This window comes from Gavia stellata, chromosome 23 (assembly GCF_030936135.1).
Source record: "Gavia stellata isolate bGavSte3 chromosome 23, bGavSte3.hap2, whole genome shotgun sequence".
Lineage (NCBI taxonomy): Eukaryota > Metazoa > Chordata > Aves > Gaviiformes > Gaviidae > Gavia > Gavia stellata.
Window position 1 is genome coordinate 6,859,480 of NC_082616.1, and position 27,908 is coordinate 6,887,387.

The 27,908-nt window shown below is 35.8% G+C and overlaps 1 protein-coding gene across 1 annotated transcript in view; it reads right to left on the reverse strand.

Annotated features, from left to right (window-relative positions):
* SLX4IP (SLX4 interacting protein) overlaps positions 1-22,557 on the reverse strand; it is a 50,577-nt gene extending 28,020 nt beyond the window's left edge. Inside the window, 4 exon segments of the mRNA XM_009809725.2 lie at positions 6,994-7,117; positions 10,446-10,535; positions 16,977-17,005; positions 22,494-22,557. Of these exon segments, the coding sequence (XP_009808027.2) occupies positions 6,994-7,117; positions 10,446-10,535; positions 16,977-17,005; positions 22,494-22,557 (307 nt within the window).
* Between the last annotated feature and the right edge of the window lie 5,351 nt (positions 22,558-27,908).

Here is a 27,908-nt window from a genome sequence, read left to right on the forward strand (position 1 = left end):
CGCTGAATTCCCACTTGGGACAAACAGACACTAAGGGCTCTTTCAAAAGGTAGCTGTATGCTCTCTGGTCTAGATGAGAGGCACTCTGACATTCTCGAGTGCATATCAAATCAGAAATTAAAGGTGGTGCTCATCTTGCTTAACTTGCAACATCTACATCAAACTAGTATCCTAAACTTCATTTTTAACGGATAGAGATTAATTGCCTGTTAACATCTAGCCAGCTTTTATAAACTGAAAAAAGAGACATAATTCCACTTTGTAAATACACACGATTAACGGACACTGACTTTTTGCCTAACTATATGATGAAAACTCCAAAGATAAAGTTTAAGTTTGCATAAATATACGTGTCTTTGCAGAAACTGAAGTACTAACAGCAAAATTACTATGCAGATGTACTTGGATGCTATAAAGACCTTTATAGCTTATATAGGTACACAAGCCAATATCTGTCAACATTTGTGCATGCAAACACACTTTTTTTTTTTGCACACACATACTTAAGAGTAATTTTCATAATATTTTTTTCTTTTCATAAAACAAAAAAAATCATACAGAAACAAGAGATGGAAGCAAGAGAAAGAAACAGAATTAATTAAGGCAGATAGTAATTAAAGGTTAGAGGTCAAGGCTGTTCTCAAAACCAACACCAAATTCTTTCTTTTCACAAAAACACACCAAATTAAACAACTCTCCTGTTGTTTTAAATAAATATTTCTTTTCAATACAATAGTAACTATATAAAACACTTTATTAAGGTTGTCTTTAAAATAAATACACCATTTCATTTCCTATCCAAGACCATAAATAACTTCACATGGGATCTACAACTAGGGAGGAAGTAAAATAAGGAGAGCGTGTTCAACCCACCTGGTGCTGCAGCTGCAAATGTCCCATGTAAGACAGGGACAGCAATTTCTAAAGTCTCTGCAAAGATCAGTGTAATAACAGGAACACAAAGGTAGATCTTTCAATCTAGAAAATGCAGAACTTTCTCTGACAATCTTTGAAACACACCGACTCCCTCTGACACATTAACAAGTTCTCAGTTTATAGTGCAGGCTTCTTCCAGAAAAGTACAATGATAAGAAAGGCCATACTGGGTAAGATCAAAGGTACATATAGCTAAATGCCTTCCATGTAAAAGTCGCTGTAAATGGCTACAAGGGGAGACTAAATACAAGAGCAAAGTGCATGTGGTTATTTCCCCAATACTCTCCCAGACTCCACGCACTCTCAGCTCAGGCCTTTATTGAACCAAAGGAGATTTGTGAATTCTGTACCCTCCCTGGAATGACTCTCCCCTGTCCTTGTAGACTCAGCGTAAGCTTTTATCATACTCATTATCTCTGTTGCATTCTCCCTAATTCATATATTTTCCAGGCTGAAAAGTCCTAGCACACTTAACTGTTCCCCATATTTTGTATGTTCCCTGTATTGCATTTCACATCTTGGATCATCTTGCCCTTCTTGGAGTTTTTCCCAATTCTATTGTATTATAATCTAAGGTAAGGGGGAAAAAAAAAAAATCACTAAAAAGAAACTACCCAAACAGTGCATAAGTATGGGCTTTTTTGTTCTTGTCAAATATCCTCTATCCTGAGAAAAGAACACAAAAAAATAATAAATTCAGATGTACAACCTTGCTCTTCTAGAAGAAAAATGTTTTGGTGAAAAAAAAGATGCTTTTATTCCCCATTAGCTGGCTGTAAAAAATGGAAAAAGTAATCTAAAGCAAATACAGGAAATATTAAGTACAAGATACTAATCAAAACATTTTTCATAAGTTATTGCATAAGTTACTGCATACTTCAGGGAGCTATGAGGCTCTGTTGTCACAGACAGATGAATGTAAGTTTAAAGTTCACGAAGATCTGCAGGACTTGGCCACAAATCATAAATGAGTCCATTGTAAAGAAGCTGAAATATATTTCTTTTGAGAGACAGAAATTACAACGTGCAACTGCAAACATCAAAGTTCATTTAAAAGACTTCTGTCCTCCTCAGTCCCCTGTGGTGGCTTATCTGCTATAGCTTTCTTTCCCTCCGTTGCGCCCATCAAATTTTTATGGAGTTGCTCTTTAAGCAAGATAGGTGAAACAATTCTAGTTAAAACCAAACACAACACTGTTTCACAGCAGAGGAGTAAGAATTAACTGCTGGGAGGGTGTGAATAAATTAGTTTTGCTGCTTCAGGATTGTAGTGTGGAACATAGCCTACGAACATCTTACACATTTCACGTTCTACAGTAATAGCTAACACTCCTAACGCAAAGGAGGGCAGTCTGAAAAGGGTGTCTTCCTTAAAAATATCATAATATTCAAACTGAAATACAAGGCCAGAAGAGTTTGGAATATTTACTATCATGATTTACTGCATATTTTTTGTGTGCTTACAGGAGCCAAACAATAGTTTCGTAAGCAACAGAAGCTTATTTTCTTATGAAATTGCATCTTATGCATTTTTTTATATTAAATAAGACATGAACTTTGACGCCGGATCTTTGTAAGGCTGAACTATTGATAACAGTGCTTGCTCTTCTTCCAGCTTCTCATTTCAAGAGCTTATCAGAAGTTAATGCCTGAAAATTTAATGTCTCAGACTTCTACCTGTTCACAAAGTTCAATCACATTTGCAAAAAGCAACTGGGGGAACAGATGGATAGACAGACACATACAGAGAAAACATGATCACAATAAGGCCCATTTCCTCTAGAAAACTAGGTTAAAATATAGAAAAATATACACAATCCCAGAGAAAGCAGATAAAATCAAGCTGGGAGCTCTTTGTGCCATGTGACAGCATGCTCTCTAATTATTTTCACTGTAGAAGAGACAGAACAATAAAAAGATCTGAAATCAGAGCAAAAATGTTCCACCCTCAAGCCAAGAAAAACAACAAGGATGCTAGGGAAGAAATGAGAAAAGATCTGAAAATTACTTGTGGGGTAAACACAGTTAACTTTTTCCTCCCTCAAGAGGGGCAAGAAGGTCAGTTTACAAGATACCTTCTTCCTTCCTTCCATTTCTAATGTGGACATTTCTACCAGCCGTATTTTCTTTCCGCATCCTCCTTATTGTTTCCTCTGTGTCCATGTAAACTTTGCCTTCTTCCTTAATTTTCCACAGTTCTCCCTTTGTCATTCTCCTGTATTTAATATCGCCACTCAGTTCTCTTTATAGCCTCTTGTTACTTAATTCTCATTGCTCTTAATCAAAAACAGCCACCTTCTGTGGAACACGAAAAAACAGGCTCTGCTTTCAGCTTGTTTAAAAGTCTACAGTAGGTGAGCATTATGACACACTAAAATGCTTGACATCATCACTAAAAACCAGTATGTGTTATTGAGTAGCGCAAGCGGTACAAAGTGAAAACGTATGGTGCATATAAATAAAAACATAAGTTCTAACTTTAAAGATTATACATTTGTAAAGTGAAGTAGTGGGGTTTTTTTTCACTAATACGTGGGTTTTGTTATTGGATGGCTTACATTCATTGAACTTCAAATAACGCAAGCGAACCATACCTGATCGATGCCCTTCTTGCACGATTTTGGCCATGCAGATTGGGTGCAGGCAAAATTAAATCTTTGAAAATCTACCCCATTTTCATTTTCTCTTAAAAACAAACCAAAATCGAACACATTTGGACATTAATTAAACACAGGAAATGGAGAGTTTATACCAAAGCCTATGTCCAAAGACTAAATTAAAGCTTACTTTGGCAAATTGTTCATACTGGCCATTTGGGAGGGGTGGGGAAATCATTCAGACAGAAGGAAGAATAGGAAGAACTTGCTTGTCTTGGCTACTTTCTCTCATTTTTCCGTTCTTTCTTTCTTTCTTCTCCTGTGTGTAACACCCACAGATTTCCTAATGAGATGGTATGCGACCCACCACACACTGCTGTGTGGGTGTAACTTAAATGAAAAAGAAATGTAAATTAACAAGTAATATGCATGGATATTTATATTATGTGCCACAAAACTGAAAGGTGGTACTAAATAATATTAATATTAAACATAACATTACTAATAAAAAGAAATTATGATAGGTGAAAATTTTCTCTTCAAAATAGTTATGATAGCCAGTTTAGCAACAGTCTTCTCTGCTCAACAGATCTAGCCAGCTCATCAAAGGTAAGGTAGCTTGGCTTCTATTTCTGAAGAAAGTCCTAATACAACATGCTTTGACATCAGAGGTAGTCTAAAATGTTACTAATACCGGTCTAATAATTCTGATTCTAATAAGTTTTGAATACATCCTGCAATGTGGAGAGCAAACTAATTAAAATTGGCCTGAGAAGATGCGAGTTCAAATCAGGGTGTAATGCTGACCTGGGATACCTGAAGTAGTAAATAACCAGCTAATAAGCATCTTAATGTTCCTTCTATAGATACACTCTTCCTTACAATAGCAGGGTTTTTACAGCAGTGAAACTCTAGACACAGACTTGCATAACTTTGAGCAAAAGAAACCACATTTAGTTTGAAGAGCTCAAAAACTTTTAATAACCTCCAAATGCAACAATAGCTGCAAGCTTAAACATTTCACCAGCAGCACCTACAGTATGCATATGCAGCTAGCCACTTACCGAGCTTGCACATTTCTTTGTGTACTACAAGACACTGTCAGCCAAACACTGGCCAGCTATCTTGCACTTCATCTGTTTGTGAAAAACCACAAAAACATATCTTTGTACTCTACAAACAGAACCTGCGATCCTAGAGAGGAAGGCAAAACACAAGAGGTTTTGGAGCCACGTTTCAGCGATGGTAACTGTAAAGACCATTAGACTTGTGGCTCACCTAAAAGGGTCAGTCCCTTAGAGGTAGGTCCCAGTTGCTGCAGTGAACACCCAGCTATTCTGTTATTTCCTTCTCAGGTAAGAACAGACTTGAATGTAACTTGAATAAACTTGATTCTTGGACTTGAAGAAAGCACTCCTTTCTTACAAATTACAGCCCTGAGCAAAGCAGGCTGAGAGAAGAGGAAAGAGATGGATTCGGAAATTAAGTTCAACAGGAATGTTCGTTATCACAGATTGTTTTCTTCCTTTAGTTCTTTAGTGTTAATTAATGACGGTGAGATTAATTGCAGAAAACTGATGGAACAGTAATTCTGCCTCATCCAAAGTAAATATTCTTTAATCTAAAACTGTCACAGATATTACTGATGACCTCCTCAAATGCATATCCTTAAGTTTTTCATTTTCAGGAAGTAAGGGGAAGAGTCAAGCAGAAGATCAGTTCACAACCCTGGGACAGCATACCAGTACTTTTACTGAAAAGTTCATGATATAAAAGAAAATGTAAGACCCTAAAATCTCATGAACACCCTCAAATTAGTCTTGTATCTGTCTGCATATATAAAAACAATTATTATGTCTGGCAGTTTTATCTCACAAAATCATTGTTTTTGAAAACCTATTTTTTACTGAGGCAGGAAATTTTTAAAAATAAATAATAAAAAAATATCACTTGGTAAAAGAAAACACAGAAAAACCTCAACAAATCTCAGAAATTCTGATCCCACCCTCTGTAATGTCCCTCTGCTTTCACTGTAAGAAAATTCTATTTGTTCACTCAAAACCAGAAGAGTACGGGAATCTGAAAGTTCATGTGTTTTATAAACATTAATAATATTCTAAAGCAATAAAATGTAGTTATAACTTGCAAGGAAAAAGACTGTTTGAAAATCCTTTAGTGTCCCGAAGCACTTTTTACGTATGCGGTATTGTGTTCTTGTGGGTGGAAAAAACCCTACTGTCATGCCATAACATTCTGGCTCCCACATATGCCTAAAATTTTGCAACAATAAGCCAACCATACAGTATTTAACCTGTGTTTTCTTTATTAAAAAAAAATCATTAATACTGATAACAGTGTTTAAAGCTACAACCACCAACTAGAATTCTATAGGAATACACTTTTTCAATAACTGAAAACATTTTGAGAGGCAAATAATTTGTTCAGAATTAAAAAGGTTAATATAATATACATCGAATTCAAAATTTTGTATCAGTACTGAGTATATATTGCAAGTATGCGATTATATTCATTGCAGAATTCATACTTCAGTAGAAATCTATTTCAATATATTTAAGGAAATGTGAGAAACCATAGCCAACACAGGGCTTTACTACTGCAGCCCTTCTTTTCTGCGACAAGTTTACAACATGCTCCAGGGTGGTAATAAAAAAAAAGTCATTATTTCCTAAGAACTATTTAAAAATAAATTGCTTGTGTGATATGACGCCAACAGATAAGCCCATCAACTGTAAAACCCACCATGATGACCACAACAGCTAGTGAAATAACATTAAACAAAAACTAGCAAGCTATTTAGCCCCAAAGTTGGTCTAACATTAGAGCACAAGCTACAGCGATCATTATCTTTCGTTTAAAACATGCATGTACTGAAATTGCACCTATTAGTCGCACCACCCTCACACACACACGAAAAATTCCAGCTGGGAAAATGTTCTTACTACTGTTCTCTTCTGCACAGTAATTACTCCCAAAGTCACCAATGCTACTGCCAAACCTGCAGTAACACTGGTGAAATGACAAATGCCACTTATCACATCATAGCAACTTTTTAAGACTGAACAATTGTCAGAAGAGGGAGAAGTAAAGATATTATTTCTAAATTAAAATCTTCTAAACTAAATGTTCAAGTGGAAAGGAGACAACAAACCAGTGAGATTTAAATCAATTTTGGAGAACCCAGGATTATACCATTTATACTTTTTAATTCTAATGATAGGCTCTCATACCAATAGTACAGGCATTACGTTCATTTTTCGATAACACAGAAAATTAAAACCCCCTTAACTTTTTCAATAATATAGCTGAAGTACTTTCAGACCCAAACATGAGGTATTTCACGCTTACTGGCTTTCCCGATGGCAAATTTCTCATGGAAAAAATAGAGAACAGCAGTTTCCACCATACTTTATTACACAATAAGTTAAATCATCTATTTTACCGGTAAGAAACAAAGGACCAGATGCTGCATGTTCCATTGATTTCCATTGACCACGTTGTTTAGGCGCTTCCAAGTAGTGCTTGACCCTTGAAGCAACAACTTCTTCTAGCAGCGTGCAGACCTCCTGGAAGAGTAACCATTGGCCTATTTAGAGCTAAATTGACATACATGCCCATAGACACACAGCAGAAATCAATACAAAATCACTCTCTTTCACATAAAAAGGAAAAACATTATCTGTAATTAAGTACTAAGGTTTTACATAGAGGTGAGAGGCACATAATTTAGGAAATGAATGGGAACAAGGGGCAGCGGGGATCAAACAATTTTGATACAAAACAAGAGATGAAGTACATTATGAAATTCTCACTTGGCAGATGAAATACGTTATATTACAATACTAATAATTTTTGAAAAACAAATTAGTTTCATTTGTATGCAAAGTACAAAAATACCCCATGTTAAAAATGTATCATAACATTAGGTATTTAAGCAAAATATTAGTAAAAATCCTCCCAGGAATTGTCAACATGCTACTTCTCTGCAAGAATCCTTATAAATCATAAGAGATTATTTTGGTTCAATTCAGTGTAATTTTGGGGTGAAGACTCAGAGCTAATTAGGTCACAGCAACCTAATTTCTCTAGTTCATTTTTACTTTTCTGCTCCTAAACATAACCATTCATATCTTTCATACTTCCTTCAGCGAAGCACAATAAAAAACGCATACAACTCAAGAAGAACAAACCCTTTAGCCAGAATAACCACAGAAAAAAACTGAGAGTAAAAGCAAAAAATTAATCTCTTGAATACCAGAGTAAGTTTTCAGATTAATACATACACACATATTTGAGACTTTTCCCCTCAGTATTCTCTTCTTCCATTGTGCCTAACTATGTGCTCACAGAAATGATACTTTGTGGCACACAAAAATATCATTTTACTTTTTCACCATGTTTGGACAACAGAAAAAATTATATTAGTACTATCTAAACTAAAATATCTTTGCTTGACATTTACTTTTGATTAATCTAGAAAGTATGCAGAGCAACAAATTTTTAACGTATTGCTCTAAATGAAAGCAATGCCCATGTATTGGTCAACCACAAACAGCATTTTCTCCTTACAGTAAGAAATAAATTTTCCTTTCTGCTTGAAGAGCACAATTATAAAATACTCTATTTACTTATTCTTCTGTTTAACTCATTAAAGCGATCTCATTACACATTCCTTCACAGGACTATTTGTTCAGGTTAGAATGAAAAGCTCTAGAAAGCAGCGGAAACATAGCGTGCATTTGGTTCCTTCTGCAACAATAAAGATTAGCATGCACTTCCTTAATTTACATGGAAAATACTTTCGTTGTTATGCTTATAGAAATATTATTCAAATGGTTCTCCACAAAGAACTATACAGACCTATATTTAAGAAAGCATAAACAAGAGCAGGCTTCAAGAGAATCGTCTCTACGTACTTTCCACTGCTAAAAGGAACTTGTAAGTGAGACTTTCTATACGCATATGGAGAGATCATGGCAATAACATGAATACAAATCAGTTTAATAAATGTTTCTCGAAGTACAAGGATAAAACTTTGTCTTCGTTATTCCATGGGGAAAGAGGCAGGACAGAAAAGGCAGGGAAATTTGAAGGGCAGAAAGAGAGAAAAGCTCCCAAATGCCTCAATTTGTGTCTTGCAGCAATCCCAAGATGACTCCATACACAACACACGTGACAGCAGTTTGCAAACTGTGGTCTTTACAATGCCCAGCTAGACAATGTGCACTGTATTTTCTTACACCAGCCTCATGCTTACGGGCACACACACGAGCTCCCAGCCTGCTCTACACGACCCATGCTCCAGCAGGAGCTGGCAGCCGGCAGGCCAGCACTGCTCCCTCCCTCTGCCTCGGACGCATCGCCAGGCTCCGTTTCCTACAAACGGCAGCCGCTGACTTGGATCCAGGGTAAGCAGGGGATCAGCAGAAATCAAGTTTGTGTTTCAAGGGGTCTAAGAGGCATCTGCTTTTCCCACAGACAAGCAAAGAGGGCTGTACTACCATTAGTATTTTCCAGAATTTGGAAGCAACAAAAATGTAGAAAACTGCTTGCGATGAATATGTAAACGCTCTCATAAAAAAAAAAAATGGCATAATTTTCCTATAATACCTTACTGACCTTTTTCTTCCCACTTTTAACAAAGCTTCTGCATAGGATTTTCAGGAAACAAATTGTAAAGCTATTGGAATCACACTTCCCAGTTGTCAAAAATATGCAACCTTTGTACTTCACTCAAAACGTACGATCACAGAAATGTAATGAATGCTGCCCTGTCATGCCTCTTTATTAAATCAATCATGATCTAATTTCCTGAAATTCATATCTTTTCTTTTGGCAGTCTTACAAAATACATTTTGAAAACACTTAAAAGTCAGATTAAAACTGGGAGAGTAAAACTGGTTATAAATAGAAGGGGTAATGAGTATTCATTTAGTCAGAAAAAAGAAGCCTAAAAGATTTCCCCCATTTTCTTCTTTCTCTGCTTAATAAAGCACAGATTAGATGAATCGCATGCTGTTAAATATTCTGCTTTCACTCCCTCAGGATATTAATTTATTGTTTCTTTTAATTTTATTTAAGCGTATTACTTTGAGATGTACGGGGATGCTCTGCAGTGACAAGTTAATTATGCCATTATTAGGAAAGCTATCTGCTGAAAATTACCGTAACAGAGACTTGCGGGAAAGTCCACAGGCATTTGAAACATGTCCTGCATTCATTTTCAGTAGGGAACTTCTCAAGTTCCCACACACACTGAAATAGGGGAAAACTCCTGCCAGTAACTCATCACAAGATTGTAGCAGAAATCACACTGAATCTGATGAAAGTTACATTCATAATTTTGCTGGTCACTGATTTTCCAAAATTTCATCTGTTGTCAGGACATACAAATGATACACTTAAAAAGAAATACTGGGAGTTTCTTTTCCCAAGATACAATGCTTCTACTACAGTTTATCATGGATACTCATTATGTTTTCTTGCACTGTCTAAATGCAACATCATTCACACAATTAATAGAAAGGTATTTCACCAACAAGCTCTGCAAAAATGATACCTGTCACAATCTGTTTTGTATCACTCAGGATAATTTACAAACATTCACAAGAAATATGTTTTTAAAATTAAAAGTTAAGTCAGAAGAATCAAAACAGCATGCACACATGCACGTATGCACACACACAGAGTTTAAAAATTAAAAGGCAAATTGAAAGCGGTCATTAGCAACCCAAAAAGCACATATGGTTGACTTAGGGGTCCCACAGCAACCATTGACGGTTAGGTATAACTAACAATATTCTCATAACACTGAAAAATTCTGAACAGTTCAAGGCAGTCCAACTTTTTCCCTGCAGCCACATGCTTTTGAAGTAGCACTGATATTTGTTGTACCTCTTTCTCATGATCTGAAAACCAGCTGGTGTCTTTACTGGAGCCTTGAGGCAAAATATGAACATCCACCAAAACAGCAAAGTTCCCACACTGAAAAAAAAAACAAAGAAGAAAAAAAAGTTCAACTGTAGCTGCTAGGAAGCACATGTTGAGCAGACAAGGAGGTAAACAATCAGGTAAGCATATGCATCTGATTCAGAGATACAGCAGGCAGAACATAAAACTGTGGAAGATTATGAAGTATGGAATTACAAACCATCGTTTGTGGGCTTAATGAGAAAAAGGAGCACCAGACCCATCTTGGATAGCTCACTGAAAAGTTTAAACAATAACAACAAGCACAAGTACATGGATTTTTCTTCTGCTATCTACATGCCACTTCTAAATGGGAGTTCAAGCAAATTTTAACGTGAAAAATAAGCTATTCCTTCACCAAACTCCCATCATTCTGTTTTCTGAGAATTTAGTACCATATTAGTTATCTAGTTTGCATTTTAAACTTATTAAGTACTTAAAAACTCAGCCTCTTTAGAAGTCTTTTCCTCTCTCCAAACTACCGAATGTAAAGAACAGCAACTTTGAAGAACTTGTGGTAACTACCTAATATTCATTGACATCCGGCATTTAGCCAATACTATACTTTGAATGGTTAAATGGTAATAAGGCTAACCTATTAATACACACTATACATAGTTGTTAGGATGATACAGGCTACATTCCAAGACACATCAACTAATTCTGAAATTCCTTGATAGGCTTTAACTGAGGACAGTGTGACATACAAGGTTTAATTGTTTTCTTTTGTCAGTACATCAGCCATTACAATGACCTTCTAATATACGAAAGAGTGAACAGCACAAATACATCTCCTTAGTTCCACTGTGCACTAACTCACCCCTAGCAAGAGAATATTGCCTCTTTTCATGCACAGAGGTGTGATGCATTACAAGCTAATGCTGTCCCTTTCTTCTACTGTAAGACAGCACCAAATCTCACTCAGACATCCTTTAACTAAACAACTTGCAAGGTAAAAGCCAATTTTCATCATTCTGTTTTGGCTGCTTGTGCCTCACTTGTGATGCAATAAACTCACTCTTTGAGAAGACTGGACATGTGCAGTCATGGCAATTGCACATCTGGAATGTCTGACGGAATAGAGACAACATCCTGATTCCAGACAAATCTCAAATGTGTACGTACAATCCAGTGTTAGATTGGTCTCGTTTCAAGTGGACGTTGCAGTGCACACTTCCTGTCCTAACTCTCTCTTCTCCATATTCGTTCTTCACTGCCAAACATCTGCAAACCCCATGCCAGCATTCCGACTGCTAACAGAATTAGTTCTAGAAATAGTACGATATATATTTTTACACTGTGGTTGTACATCACCTACAGTCTAAGAGGTACATCTATATCCTAGGCTTATGGTATAGTGGAAGTACAGATTTTGAGAGTACCCTTGCCTGTACAGTTAGTACAGACAAAGAACAACAAGATTTAGCATTGATTTTATTAATCATGACAGCATATTTGGTAAATGAAAAATCTCTGGATTTACAAAACACTTAGATCTGTAAATTATCCATGAACAGAAGTATTTAAATAATGATTTAAATATAATTAAAGTATAATTCATGACCAATATTGTATTGTAACTAGAATGCAGAAGTTTGGCAAATGAGACAGGCATTGTAAAATCATTTTGAGAAACTTCTAGGTTACTTATAGGTATCAGTCACTGAAAGAGCAGAATGCTTTGATCTGTTTTATCAAAAGGCTTCTCTTTCCTCCAGAGAACCAAGAATTACCAGATGGCTGCAACAGCAAACCTCTCCAGGCTTTAAATTGATGACAAAATATCTCTCAAAAATCTCTGGTGAATCATTAGTCAGCTCCAGCAAACTTTTGAGTTGACTACTGAACTTCAAAGTTAGCAGACACTGCATATTATAAAGAGAAAGCCAGTAAATTATTCATGGTTCAGCACTTACAACAACGAACAAGTATTTGATACATCAAGAAAATTCAAATTATTAAATGCTACATGTTAACTTGCGTAATTTTCTATTGACTACAGAAACTTTATATATACATACAGATGCACAGACCTGTTTTTCAAGAAGAGATAATGTTTGTAATTATTATCTTTTGAATGGCAATATTTGTCTCATTTACCAATCTTGAAACAACTGGAAAAAAGAAAATAATGAACCATATTTGAAAGTATGTAATGGAACAGTTCAAAATTAGCTTAAAAATATTACAAACAGACCAAACATTTGTAGTACTTAAAAGAAAAACAAATATATATGAGTAACATGTAAATCCTTGTAATAGACGAGCCTTCCCAATGGAAGATTTCTATCCTTCTGAGTTTTGGAGCACTCTTCTGGTAGACAGCAAGTCTGGAGCTATTTCAACATCCAAAAGCCAACAGTTTTGCCACTCAAGTAGAATAGCTTTGGGACATGACACAAGGAAGCACAACTGTCACAGACAGAGAGGAATACGGGGAGTAAGAGAATATAAGCACAGATCTTTCTGGGTCTCATTACCTCCTATTTTACCTCAGTCCTGAACATGATATAAGCAACAGCTCCCATGCAGGCTCCTTTGCACTCTCAAATTATCCAATACATTGTATACCCTCCACCTGTATTTATACTTTACATGCTTTCATGTGGTACAGCTTTATGTATGGTATTTACACTAAGCAGCTCAATACAGCTTTGGCTGCTCCAGCAGCAAAGGAAGAGTTCTCTGTACAGACTAAATTCCAATGCAAATAATTGTGGGGAACAGAGGGGCTTGGAAGAAAAACAGATAATGTTTATATTAACAGATTTGATGATCTTATAGAAGTTTCTAAATAATTTTTATTTTTATTCTGAAGACATGCAATTCCATGAAAATACTAGCTTTATTTCAGAGGAAATGAAGAATTTCCAGTCATTGTGGCCGCAAGAAGCAACTTGTGACTCCTAAGTACTGTAACCGAAAGGCAAACAAAACGAACAGAAATTTTTAATTTTACGTTTTCAACCTCAGTCTCAAAATTAGCGCTGGAAATTATTTTTAGAGGTCAAAACTGAAACCCAAACACCTGATTATCTTTTGTCAAAACTCAATAGAAAAACATTTCACTGAAAAATTAAAGACAGAAACAGATGCGCCAATTTGATATCCTCCATAATTCTAGAATTCAAAACCTCCTAATTTTTTACAAGCTGTTTTTTAACATTAACATACTTACTGTAACAGTCTACTAACATGCACTATGTTATTAAACAAAGGTCTTTAAATGATCTCAGAATGTTGTTATTGTATTGTTGTACAGTCATGGCATCTAATTCAGAACATATTTTCAGGAATCAAACTGTTTATACAAATACATCAAACACTTCATTGATTCTGCAAATGGAAAAGATAACCAGACATATAATGTAAACAGAATGAATACCAATGCAAAGTGGTAAGTCTGTCAAGGAAAGTCATCTGCTCATAACCTGTTAAAACCTTGGCCCAGGATATTAGATGGTGGATTACTATCTCAAATCCCCCAACGAGTACATAAACCCAAATAAATACTTTTTATTGCTGTAAGAATTTTTACAGTCGGGGGGCTCCTACATTGGTACTCTTATTTCTTTAAACTACATCACTTCAAATAGCATAAAAACAGTCATTATAAACAAAAATACTTGGGATACTGGGGATAAGCATGGCGAGTTTGTATTCAGTTACATCATTCCAAATGCGCAGTATCATTAAACCAGACAGGACTGGAGAGCCAGCCTCCCAAGACACATATTAGCGTTTCCCATTTCTGTGATTATTCTACGGATTCAGGCTGTAGGGTCAGAATTCATTGAAGCTTAGCTGAAAAGGAAACATATGATAGTTTGGCTAGCTTTTGGGGGCAGGCAGGGAGGAGGTGAGCTGCAGTTGCAGCATTACACACTTTCACTTTCCAGAAGGATAGCTGCAAATATAGGTGACACCATCAACATAATAGTAGTAGTTGGCTTGAAGTTTGCTGTCTCTGCTTCAGATCAGAATGGTCTTTGTAGTACCAAAACCTTGGGAAGTTTGTTATATTAATTGGTCTACAGAAAGACAGTACCTTTCCCTATAAGCCTTGCTTTGTTTATAATCAATTTCAATTAAAGATGATTTTGAAACACGTTTCCCGGTTCCACTGGGAGAGAAGCATGCCCTACACTGTAAAATTTTAATTCTCCAGGCTAAGCATATAGGGACTGTTTCTTTCTAACGTCACATCTTGCCTTAAAGTTGTGCTATTTAGTTACAGTGATAATTTTATTCCACTCTCAGATGATGTCAATAGTTCAAAATAATAGACTAGATCCTGATGAGCACTCAAAAATGTTACAATGCTGAAAAGGGCTTCCAAAGGCATAATTGATAGGAGGTTTCATCAGTGTCCAGGTGGCAAAAGCATGACTAAGAGATCTTGTGGAAAAAAATAAAATAAAATATTTCACATAAGCTTCTATTTATGTATCTTGCCTTATAATAAAGAGGAAAATTTTAATATATTCCATCCTTTCCAAGTTCTTTCTAAAAATCAGTGAATGTTATACATTCAATTATGCAAGTTCAAACACCTACAGCATTAAGTACAATTCTGTATTGTCATGGGCCTGTACACTGTGCCAACTATATTACAACAATATATGGATGCTATCTTCACTTTTTCCAGGCTTTTTAGGAGTAAAAATTTGTTCTCCTCCTTTATCTTTCACTCCCCAAAGAAAATGACAAATCTTCCTTTCGTTTACACATTAGCACCAATGACTTTCAGTATTTTGACGACTCTTCTCTTCCAGAGTGATAGCAAGAGGCAAAAATCATTTAAGTGAGTGTACAGCACAGGAGAGGTTATTTGTTGTTACACAAAATTAATTTACCTTTCATATACAAGCATGTCTAGGAGCACTATGATTCGAGGCAATACACAGAGTTTCCAAAACTGCAGGACACACTTTTCAAGTAGTCAAACACCTCAAGCTGCATAAACACATGAGTCAGGATAGTTATTTATGCCATCACCACTGCTGATGGCTACATGGGAGCAAAGGAGGTTTGCTGACACCTGACATCATACATTTCTCATTCTTTTAAGAAGTAGACAAAGTTACAATTTGATATGTGCACAGCTTTCCCATATATTTTTCCAGAAACTCCAGGGTCTGTTTTTTGGGGTTTTTCATCCTGGGAAAAAAAAAAGGGGGAGGGGGGAAAAAAGGATAGCATTTTTTTTTCACCATACAGTCAAGTTGCACAGAAATACTGCCCCTCCAGTTACTGTTCAAAGCAAGGTGGGTTTTCAACTTTGAATTTCAGGAGAATGTTTAGAAAACAACAGGTCACCAGTGACTGGTTTTACTGTCATGAGATTAATCAGAAGGTCACTTGACAAAAGGAACTGGTGATTGTAAGTACTTTCTCACCAGCTGATTCAGAAAGAGTGCAGAACAGACCAGAGAGAAGGCTCGGTAAGAAGCCACAAGCAGGAACCCTCAAGGAATTTGTGATCCAAGTCCATTCTTCAGAATGGTCAAGAATTAAGAAGCAAAAGGTGGTGGTGGTGGGCAATTCCACTTTCGACCTTTTGTCGTTTCTGGATAAGAACTGCTTGGTTCTGGAAATTTTGAAAATCTTGTAGTTTGTTATAAATATTGCATGGCTCCAAGGAGATGAGTCATAACCCAAAACCGTCCTCAATGCTGAGCCATTCTCTATATTATTGGGGAATCCACAGCTGCTTGTACTAGATGCAAAATGGGACTACAGGATCTTGAATCACAAAAAGGGGAAAAGACGGAAGATGCACACAACTGGAAGAGTAACTAGAAACTCATACCCACAAACTAAGGTCTGCTATGTTTCAGAAAACTTTACAGTATCTGGGCTGTATATTGCAGTTTTGTGAGTGTCCAGCAAACAAGTAGGCTGCCCTTTGGAAATCTCAAATGGGATTCTCTTTTATTTACTAGAGTTGTAAAAAATTTGGACAAATAGCTGGTCTTGTTAAAGAAGGATTATAGCCACCAGCTGACATCGCCTAGATCTTTTTAGCCCTCTGCTTTCAAAAATCTGTGGGATGACTGCAACAGTAAAAAGGGAGCAGCAGATCAACAGCATAGAGACAGGGAGGTCTAAATTGAAGATCTACCCTCAAAGGTAGCTGTACTAATATATACACAGATTAAGCAGGAAACAGTCAACCTAAAATACATTCAGACTTCCCAAAAGCAAAGAGGAAATTCCCTCGTTATAATCTGAATACAAGTTACATGTAAGTAATCTTTTGCAAGCGGTTGGCTTGCTTTTTTAGGAGTACAGTCTATGTATGAGAAATTCCTAAAGGGAGGAAAGTTCAATTTTCCAGTGTTTTAGTGTAAGGAAAGAAGTAATATAAGAAAATTCAACCAATGAGCTATAGGAGTATTCAGATCACATTCAGGAGTCCCATGCCAAGCAAAGACGTGCAAGCACAGAACAAGCCTTCAGAACAAACTTCTGAGAAAAGTAGTCTGAGAACACAAGAAGAAACTAGGAGGCATCATCAAGGCAGTATGTTAGACTCTTAGAAGATGCAGACAGACAGGATATTAAAGGTAAGAAATAATGGGAAAAAGAAAACAAGAAATGTGTGGATGATTCAACCCCTAGGAAAATGTAAAGAAATCTAAGTAGTTTCAAATCTGATGGAGCTGTGTGTAATGGAGACTTTCAAATTAGGGACTAATATGCTGTTGTTAAAGTACATAATTGTGAGAGCACCACCCAAATCAACAGATTAAAATAAATTAATCAAGACAACTCCTTCAAGAACACCTTAAGTATCTGCCGTGGTAAAGGATCTGCATGTTTTTTAGCAACATAAGAATGCTTCAGTGCAAACAGAGCCCTTCAGTTCATCACCCACAGTCAGGCTAAGGAGTAATTACTTAATCTAAACATCTGAACTGGTCCCGGAGAACTGCTCTATCAGGTACAATGTTGAAAAAAAGGCCTAAATTGCATGAGAGAATTAAGCTTAATTTAGGTTGTCAATCTATGCTGGTCTGGTCCCAATTCCGTAGGAGGTTATGTAGCCTACGTATTGAAAGGAGCCATGTAGCTGGAGCTCAAACAATTGCAAAAAGCAAGTTTTTCCTGAGGGCAAAGTCTCCAAGTAACAGTGCAATCTCAACATTGTTTTGAAAGGATATACACCATGTCCCTGCCTGTGTCAGAACTGATCCAGAAAAACAGAAATAGCAACACAGTATTTGTTCAAGATAATAAAAAGATAATTTGAGATTCCAACAAGCTGCTTTCACCCTTTTGTCGTAAAATATGATTATAAAAAATATGGTATTTTTAAAATCATAGCTAGCAAGTGATGAAGAAATACTTATCTCCGTAGCAACCTGCATTTATGCCACTTTGGGTTGGGGAGGGCGAGAGGCCATAATAACTGGATAGCTGAACATGTTCACAATCTATCTAAACACAATTAATTCTTATTTGTAAGTTTTAAGAACATTTCCTAGGGCTTGGACACACCAATAGAGTGCCACAGGGTAATGCGTTACTGTGTATCACCTGATCTTTGGTAAGTGGATGCAGACAAAGATTAGAGCTACCTTACCTAGCTCCCACCCTAAGCTATCATAATACCAAACCCTTATTGTTGAAAGTGATTCATGATGAGAAGGATGGCCTTGTCACTGCTGTACTTAACTGGAATTTGGGACATCCTTTGTGGTTCTAGAAAGTCAGTTCTGCGCTTTAGTTTATTATCCAGGTGGAAAGACAAAGGAACTAGTACGCACCCTGTACAAAAAGCTCTGCAGATCTGAATCATTCATTTTGTAATGATCAGACACTACAGTAATAGGTATCATCATATTAAGTATTGAGAATGGTAACCCTAACAATGATTGTTACTCCCTTTGATTTCTGCACTGTAGATTGGAGAAGTGCCTAGTTCACTATCAGCTTCTTCAATACTTCCTCATAGTAACTAAATTGAATTTCAAATTTAGCTATTTCCAACTATCACAGGTCTAGCGATTGGTTAAAACAACTAGAATGATTAGAGGTTCATAAGACATAAAAGGGCTTGCGTAAAAAGTCCTGCTAAGAAACAGCAGGGTTGACTAAAGCTTCCAACAAATGTAAAAATCACCAACAGTAAAGTGACAATACACTTTTCTGAAGAAATTACAGCCAGTAATACAAAGGCTTGAGGACCTTTTTCAGATCTTTAGTTTGTTATATAATTTTCACAAGTTGTCACATACATGGTCTACATACTATATTTTAATATCAATGAGCCAAACTTTAAAGTATAAAGAAAAGATCACCAAGCATGTATTGGCAAGCTACTGATGTATTTGTTAAGCATATGAAAAGAACCACCATACAGGATGCTTAGTAATATACCACCTGATTTTATGTGTTTCTGTATATGCTAGTCATGACTAGAAAATTAAATGCAATAAAAATTACAGTAAAAAGACACCACCCTCAGTATCTTTTAATGTAAACTCTGTCAGAGGAAATAAATCCAGCCATTGGATAGTACGGAAAACACAATTTACAAAATTCTGGTAAGGTGAAGAAGAGATAAACCACAACGTTTGTTTGGTAAGCTAATGTGCACATTACCAAGACAAAGGGAGCAGCAGTTCTCAAGCATATGATGCATCCAGTAACATATTTCTTGAGTTTATTGTACCACAGCTGCAGGGATGGGCCAACTTCCCTCTCACAAAAACAGAACGGGGAAGTGAGGTCCCACGCAGGAAATTGTTCCACGTTCCCCAACTTTGCAATTATTTCACAAAGCCTCTGACTCTTTTTTATACTAAGAGACAAGGTCTCACCTGCCCTAAAATTCACTTCCTTCCCTCCCTCTCATGAAGATGTTACCTACCGCAGCATGCAGCTACTGAAGTGGGAAGCAGGAGGCAACAGAAAACCAAACCAAAACATCTGCAGTCCATGTTTCAATATAAAATATTTGCAGATGTTAAATCTTTATGCCAAAATAATTTAACAGATTAAAGATACATTGATTACACATGCTCAGACTTCAAGACAAATACATAAAGCAAAAGTATTTTTTATTTGCAAAAAAGAGCTAGCAAGCCGAATTTCTTAACATTGTTCAATTTGCTTAAGTGGTTGATATGTTACATTTTCCAAGTGCGTAAAAGAAGTACTTTTAAACTCCATATTTTAACTAATTTGTCTTTGAAACAAAGCTAAGCCAGGAAAGTTTCAGAACTGCATGAAAGCTTTTTCAGAAATAACGTAAGAAAAAAGTGATTCACTTCTGAAAAAGCCATATTACAAAAGTGACACCCTTTGGACAAAATCCTTCTATTAAGTGGGAGCATATTTAGTCAACATAAAGCAGAGGAAAGCTCAACAAAATAATCTACAAAGGTACAAGGGAAGAAACAGATGAGCCTTTCAAGTGAACAAGTGATGCTCTAAATCTTACTGCTGAAAAAGTAGAATCAAATGGAGGGAGAATACATCGTTTTTCAAAATGGAAACAGATCAGCAAAAACCTCAAGGAATTACCAGCTGGAAAGCAAAAGGATATAATTTTTCTCTTTTAATGTCCAAGGGAAAAAAACTGTTTTCATCTGGCACTGAACAGAGTATATAGTAAATACACTTTGTACCTAAAGAAAAATGGATACAAAAGGAATAGGAGCAACAACTGATTTATAAAAATATGTAAAATAGTAACATAGTTGAACACTGAAGAGTTAGCGAAAAGCAAGAACGAGTTGTGGAATGTACCACTGATTCCTGGTGGAGGTGTTTGTCACCAGACAGGCTGCTCAGACAAAAGCTTAACCTGCTAAGGAAGCAATTTCCCCATTTGTCTGTCCTTGCCCATTCTGCCTCCATCTTACTTCTTCCAGAGGTAGCCGCTTCCAGCACTGAACAGGTACAACTGTACCCTTACTAAACCAGTTTTGATACAACATCTGTTTTAAAATGCATGCTAAAAACTACTGAGTTTGATAGAAATAAACAGGGAGTGACTATATATCTCTCCCAGCAAACTTAAGAAGTGGTAACCTCTGGTAGGAGAATAGGGCAATGAAAAGCAGGTGGTGGATGACTAGACCTTAACTTAAATCAGATGCAGCTGAAAAAGCACACCTGACTCTGTTCTAACATCAGGCCTTCAGGAGGCACCCAGTAACATATCACCTACCTATAAGGAAGGCAGGTGTGTACAGCATTAGATCATAGACATTAATCAGTATTTACATGCACCTAGAGCAGGCACATCAAAAATTTGTAACAAAAAAAAGTGAATCCTTCTGGAAATATTCCTCTTTCTACAACTCAGTTTCTCAGGTTGGGGGGTTAAGTGCCTACCACTTCTCTTCTAAAGATTTGTAAAAATGAGTTAATCAACTCAAGTCTCTTCCAGTAGGGGAAAAGAAGATCCAAACTAAGTGTGATTGTTTTAACATGAAAACAAACATTGAATAGACATAGAAAGAAACAAACTCTGTACTTTACACAAGTATAGTTTAATCTGTCACTGGCTTTGTCAGTTTCTGTAATTCTTTTTCACACTAAGCGCATTGATAGGTATTATATTCACATGTGGTCAATCAAGTAATGAAAACCCAAGGGAAAACACTTGTTTTTAATACAATGTACAGACAGTATGGGTAACACATTGCTCATTTTCACCTATTACAAAGTGTAATAGAAACAACATGCTCCCAAGATTTCAGAGAAGTCCTATTTTAAAGCTGGAGGTGGGGAGGATTGGCAAGAAGGACTGATTTATTCTCCAAAAATATTTATTCTCCAAAAATATTTGTCTATTTCACCGAGATCAAAAAAGCTGTTGCCTCAAAGAAAAAAGGATATAATTTTAGTAATGTTAAAAAGGACTATTCAGTACCTAGGATTTCAACTGATATTTGGGAATGCATTTAAAAAAAGTTGAAGCTTTAAATTTCAAAGCCAATTTTTTCAAATTTCCCCTGGATTATGTTACTAATTGGGAATATGTGGGAAATATTTCCCACAATTATGTTTACAAATGTCAAGTTCCAATGATCTTTAGCAGCAATCCTAACACACGTGGAAAACATTAAAATCACTGAAAATGATAAATAGTGTTGATTTTATGTAACAAAATGTACACTTTAAATACATAAAAAGTTATATTGGGTCAATCCAAAGGTCCACAATGACCCATATGCTCTGACAGCAACTGGTAGTAGACATCTACAGGAAAAGGTTAAAAAAGATAAGCAAATAATGATACTTTCCTCAGTAGATGTATTAGACATTCAGCAATGTGAGATACAGGGGCTTCATATCACATAGGCTGTATCTGTATTTAGAAGTCATCGGTGATTGTTTTCTCCCAGAATTTGTTAAATTGGTTTATAAAATGGCATGAATTTTTGCATCCACAATATCCTGTGGCAAGCAGTCCCACAAACCAATCACATGCGCATGAGGAATCGTATCTTCTAGTTAATTTCAAAATATCATGTTGGTTTAATTAAATACCCTTGGCTGATAAATTAAAACAGTCATTTCTTATTTATCTTTTCCCACCATCTATGATTTAATAGACCACTATTATTACCCACCCACCTCCAGCTTTTTTTCTTCCATGCTGAAGAGTGTTAAATTGTTCCTTATACTGAAGAAGTTCCACACCTCTCACTAATTCTCTTAGTTCCACTAAGAAGAACTATAAGCATACGTAGTGTTTAAAAAGTAGATGGGCCCTCAATTTGTACCATGGTGCAGTGATGGTATTACTTACGTTTTCTTCATTCTGTTCCTACTAATTCCCCAAATTGACACTGCTTTTTAAAATGCTGTTGTGAATTGAGCTGATGCTTTCACAAAATATTATAAACTTTAAGAAGACATTCCTGTGTGGTGGTCCTGTGTTCAGGACCCATCATTTGCATCTGTAAGTTTGAAGCTGTTCTCCCTCACCCCCACATACATCGCATTTACCTATTCGTTTGTCATTTAACTGTGCAGTCAACTCAACACTCCGCAATTTTTTGCAATACCGCATTGTAAGCCTTTATTATTCAGCTCCCTTCTCCGGTCATTTACAAATACAGTGTCTACCCCAGAGTTCCCTGTTTGACTCCAGTATTGCCTCCATCCACCTTTATCCTTTAGCCAGGTAATCTATGTAAGGACCTTCTTTTTCAGCTCACTGAAGACTTTGGTGAGGCACCTTGTCAATCACTTTTGGAGATTCTAAAGGGGTTATAGCAACCAGATTTTCTTGTTCCTTACACTCACCAGTTTCTGTAAAGAAGCCCGAAGGCTCTGAGGCATGGCTTCTCTTTACAATGGGTGTTTTGACTTTTTCCCAACGTACTACACAAATCTGTATATCCATTCATTCTGCCTTAACGGAGTTTGTGCTAGTTTGCCTGCTACAAATGTCAGACATTGATCTGACAACTTTCTAGTCCTATCACACAAGGCATTCTCAAATACACAGAACTAGGGCAGTTTAAAAAGAACAAAATCTGCCAAAGTTTATTATTCACACACATGCTAAAATCTGGCTTTCTGTGTACTTATTCCAGTGCAGAGTACAAATTAACTAAAATAGACAACTATATTAAAACCCATTGTTTCTGTTGCAGCTAAGAACACTATGAAACAGGAAAATTAGTTTTCAAAGTTAATGCATCTCTTTCAAAAAAATTCAGCTTTTTAACAACATCTTAGTAAATAGCAAAACTCTACAAATGCATCTTAGTACCCTCTCCTGTTGTGTGCAAATACAGAGAGAGAATTGTGCTCAGGCTAGTGCTTTCTCCCTAAGGAGGCTAATTCTGCTTCACTCATCATCTCCCACATTCCCCCCATACTGAACCAAACTGCTGAAAGAAAAAAACCACCTTCTGTACATAAGATAATAATCTTGTGTAAAACAGTCCCTCAACGTTTTTTTATTTTTATCATTTTCTAGCCAAAAATACATCTATTTCTATATTTATCAGATTCTTTTTCTCCTTGCTCTATCAGTAAGCCTATCACAAAAAATTTCTATAGTCTCCTAATGCTTCATGACATTTTTCATGAATTTAAGTTCATCATTCAAGACTTTCTCTATGCCCGCCAAGGTCACAATTCCTCCATAATTCATCTTCTAAACTGGTGAGTGCTATAGTAAAACTGACAGAAGAAAGCAGCTTAGTAAAATAAGGTATGCCACCGAATAATATGTGTCTAAGATGTCACCTAGCTGAATTAAATCTTGCTTAATTGCAATGTTTATGTCTATCCAGCAATATGTTAAAATGGAAAACTAAAACTGAATTACTTAACATGTATACAGTACACCTAATTTTCCATAACCTGTATCTACCTGCTTAGCTCTGTAAGGGGAAAAGAAATACAATTTACATGCAAACATCCCTACCTGCTACACTGCAATTTAATGCCCATAATCAATAAAAACAAGACAACCATAATTGTCAACTGCTTCATATCTCACAAGGAGTAAATTATTTTCATCAGTTCCAATTTTGTTCCTGTGAAAAATGAAATCTGGAGACTGATACAACATTTTGCATTAATAAAAACAGAGCACACTTCTTTAAAAAAGTCAACAATCAGTTGCTAGAGCTGTAAAAACTAGTCCCAGTTTACACTACATGCCAACAAAAACAACTGTTTCTTAACTTGCTGGTCCTTTTAATTTATTAGCATAGCAAGGAGATATAACTCAGATTTGTAATCAACAAAAATATAATTATTGGTACATCAGCATACGAGAAGGCTTTTTCCCCTGCTTGCTGAAGTACAGTTCTGGTCTATATCACTCTCAGTTCCCAAGCCTCTTTCCACCTCTCCTTATCTCAGTCTTCATTTTCCCACTGTCAAAGCCTGTTTTTCCAGGAAGGAAAGTTATGGTAAAGATGAGGAATATTGTTCAGCACCTCTTTGCCCTTTGGCACTGCTATCAAACACTGGGATTTTATCTGCCACATTAGCAGAGATCTTACAAAAAACACATTCCTTTTTGTATAATGTACATGGTGGTCACTCAAACAATAACCAGCAACAGATGTCTGAAGTGAGGAGAATGGACTATTTAAATAGAACTTTATAAATTCTGATGATACTTTCCCAGATTTGAAACCTTGACACTTAATTTATAACTATCAGTATGGCCATATACTTTCCTTTGTGTGTTTATTTCTAGCTTCAACCTTGGTAAGTATACTTTGTCCATCATGCTTTAAGTTTCACTATGACCTTGCAGATAATCTTACCCTCAACTTGCATTCATTTAATAGTGTAAAGATAGTGGTAAAAAATGAAAAACCCTTTGCAAAGAATCCTATACCCAAATAAGGAATTCTGATAGGGGCTATGAACTTAAATGCTTACATAAAATTACTGGTCACATTCAGTACCCTGCAATGACCATCTGGGAAAGTTTTTCTTTCAAAGGAAACAGAAAAGTATGAAAGAAATGTAACCTGCCAGAGTCTTTTCCATTGAAGTTACAAGAGTTGTATTTACGTCTGCTTTACAGGGATTTTTAAAAAGCACTCTCACTCAATATGCATGGGAAATTAAATAATAGCTGCTTTAAATATCCTTACTGTTTAGTATTACAAGAAAGTGTTGGAGGTTTTAGAACAAAATTCCCCATGAATCTATATATGTAAAACATATCTGCCAATAGCACTTCTACTCATATAGAAACAGTAGAACTGAAGATCAATTTGGCATAATACAGAAGCAGTTTTTTAAGACTACAGTCTTTATAATGCTGCATTATGTTTAATTACCTTGTTTTCACAATCCCTTTTAATAAATAAAGATTTCTATATGTATTTCTAGTTACAGCTGCTTAAGAAAAAAGTAATTTTTTTAAAAAATGTCATTAAAATCCATCTCAGCTACAGAAACAAAGGATACGAACAACAGTAGCAGCAATGGAAAAGAATAGATTTTAAAAGATGAGGTCAAATTCTGCCATTGTAACATCTCTGCATAACTGTAGAAAAGGTTTACAGACACACACTTAGAGACAATTTGTTGTACTTGAGGACAAAACATATCCTTCAGGATCTTTAAACTTGCCGATATGTAAAAACAGGCAGATCCAGTAGAAGTTTCACATTCCTGATTAAATTTTTAAAACAGTTGAATAAGATGAATAATAATCCCAGAGGACACGCAACTCTAACATTTTAAAGCTTTTCTATCAGGTTCAATAGCATAAATCCACTTGCATTTTGCTCAAGACATTCAGCCATGAATTTCAGGGTCATTTTTAGGGAATACACTTGCCCCTTCTTCTAAAGGCAGTGCAACAGCAGTATCCTGTGTAAAGGTTTTAGCCTCTGCAGGCAGTAGATAAACAGGTCTATGAAGCATTCTTCCAATGGAGAGATCATATTACAGGTCAGAAAGTTTCTTTTCTTCCTGTTACAATATTCACCTGTACCCATATGTTATTGGAAACCCACAAAGTTCAAAAAGACATGTTGACAAGATGGAAAGGCCTCTTTGTATACAGCAATAACACTTCCAATAGAACATAAGCAGTGCCTACCAGTAGTCAGAAATTTTATATTAAAATACATGATGATAGATTCTACTAATAGAATATGATTTCATTGGTTTAAAAAAAGCTACAGCTGTCATACAATTGTAAGTGTGAAAATCACAGGAGCAAAACCAAAGGATGAACTCTCACATGCTGCAAAAATCACCTACCAAAGACAATGGCTGATAAGACTATGCCAACTAAGGATCTTCAACAGTATCTGCAAAGCTAGACTGCTATGGCTGAGTTTTCACTTCCTATATGTCTCATCTTTTTAAAAAGCCAACACAAGAAAGAGTACACTTTATAAAGTAAGTAAAAAAAAAACCAATGTAAACTTTTTCCATGGATTTCAACAGAAGAAAACCCCTACATTACAGATTGAGAGAGAATTACCTCTTGGAAAGCAACAGCTTGGTTTTTAATTAAAAAAATTGATAGTATGCTATAGCCTCACAACTGTCTTTGTTAAAAGGAATGAAGAAACAGAGATGACAGCAGATGACAGATTACAGTTCCTGGATGTCAGGAACGCGGAGTACCACAGAGACAGGAACAAGTGAACGCACTATCCATTTTACCCGATTCACATTAGTAAGAGAAAGACAAAAAATAGAACTTTGCTTTAACATGTCTGAGAATGTTGTTAAGCTTCATTATACTTACATATAGCCATGTATTTATATCTTTATATTATTTTTTGCCTGAACTTAGTAACAAAGGTCTGCTCAGAGCTTTTTAAAGACAGAAAGAAAAGCATTTGTATATAGCAACCACAGCAAAAATACAGGTTATTAATCAACTAATAAGACTTACTGTGTTGCTAAGGGACACAGTTAAATGAAGAGGAAACATTTCTTTAACTTGTCTGACACCAAGAATGAATTTAGATGATCTACTGTAAAGTAATTAACATCAAAGAGAACACTAGAGACCAGGGTGTGTAAACATTTTAATTCATTAATATTTATGATTATCACATGATAAAGTGCTAGATGCTCCAAATCTTGCTGGCTTTAATGTTTTTCAACATGGCCTTCAATCTTCCTTCATTAGGCTGAAGATTACTGCGAAATAGTTACACTAAAAAATAATAGATAAAAAGTCATTCTGAGCTTAACAAAAGTTACATTTTCTTGAAATTATAAAATAGGTCATGAATAGCTGAATAAACATGACTAGAAAAAAAAGTTACTAACTGAGAGTATTCAGTGAAAAGTCTTTCACAGACCAAAATTTTTATTTCATGCTTCAAAAAAACAATGAAAAATAACAACCTATAAAAAATCTGCAATTTTATCAACCAAGCATTTTTGAAACATTCAGGCAAATATACAAGCATTTAAAAGCCATTAAGAGAAATATACACTTTTTGGATAAAATGTTAGATCTTTTATATAACTGTAGATGACAAAAACACAATGCAATCAAAAAAATGTGTTCATACAGATTTTCTGTTTTAAAGGGAGTTTGATTTGTTTTTTAAAGAAGCAGTGTCTTTCTATACTACTGAGGATGTGGAGATTATCCACATTTATTTTATCCTCCATTAACTGATTAAAAGTAGGAACAACTAGGAGATATATATTAAAGAACAGGTCTGACCTTTCTAACAAAGTCTTGAAAAATGGACTCCTGGAATAGCTTACCTATATTCCAGTTAAATACACCTTTAAAGACTTGCTCCTGTAAGAATACCACACTGAAGTGATCTTTATTTTTTCTAGCCTTACACAGATATTGTTCATCTCTGTGTAAGAAAAATGTACACAGTGACGCAGTGATATACTAAAAAGACAATCACAATGTACTACAGAAAGACTTCAAAAAAGGCC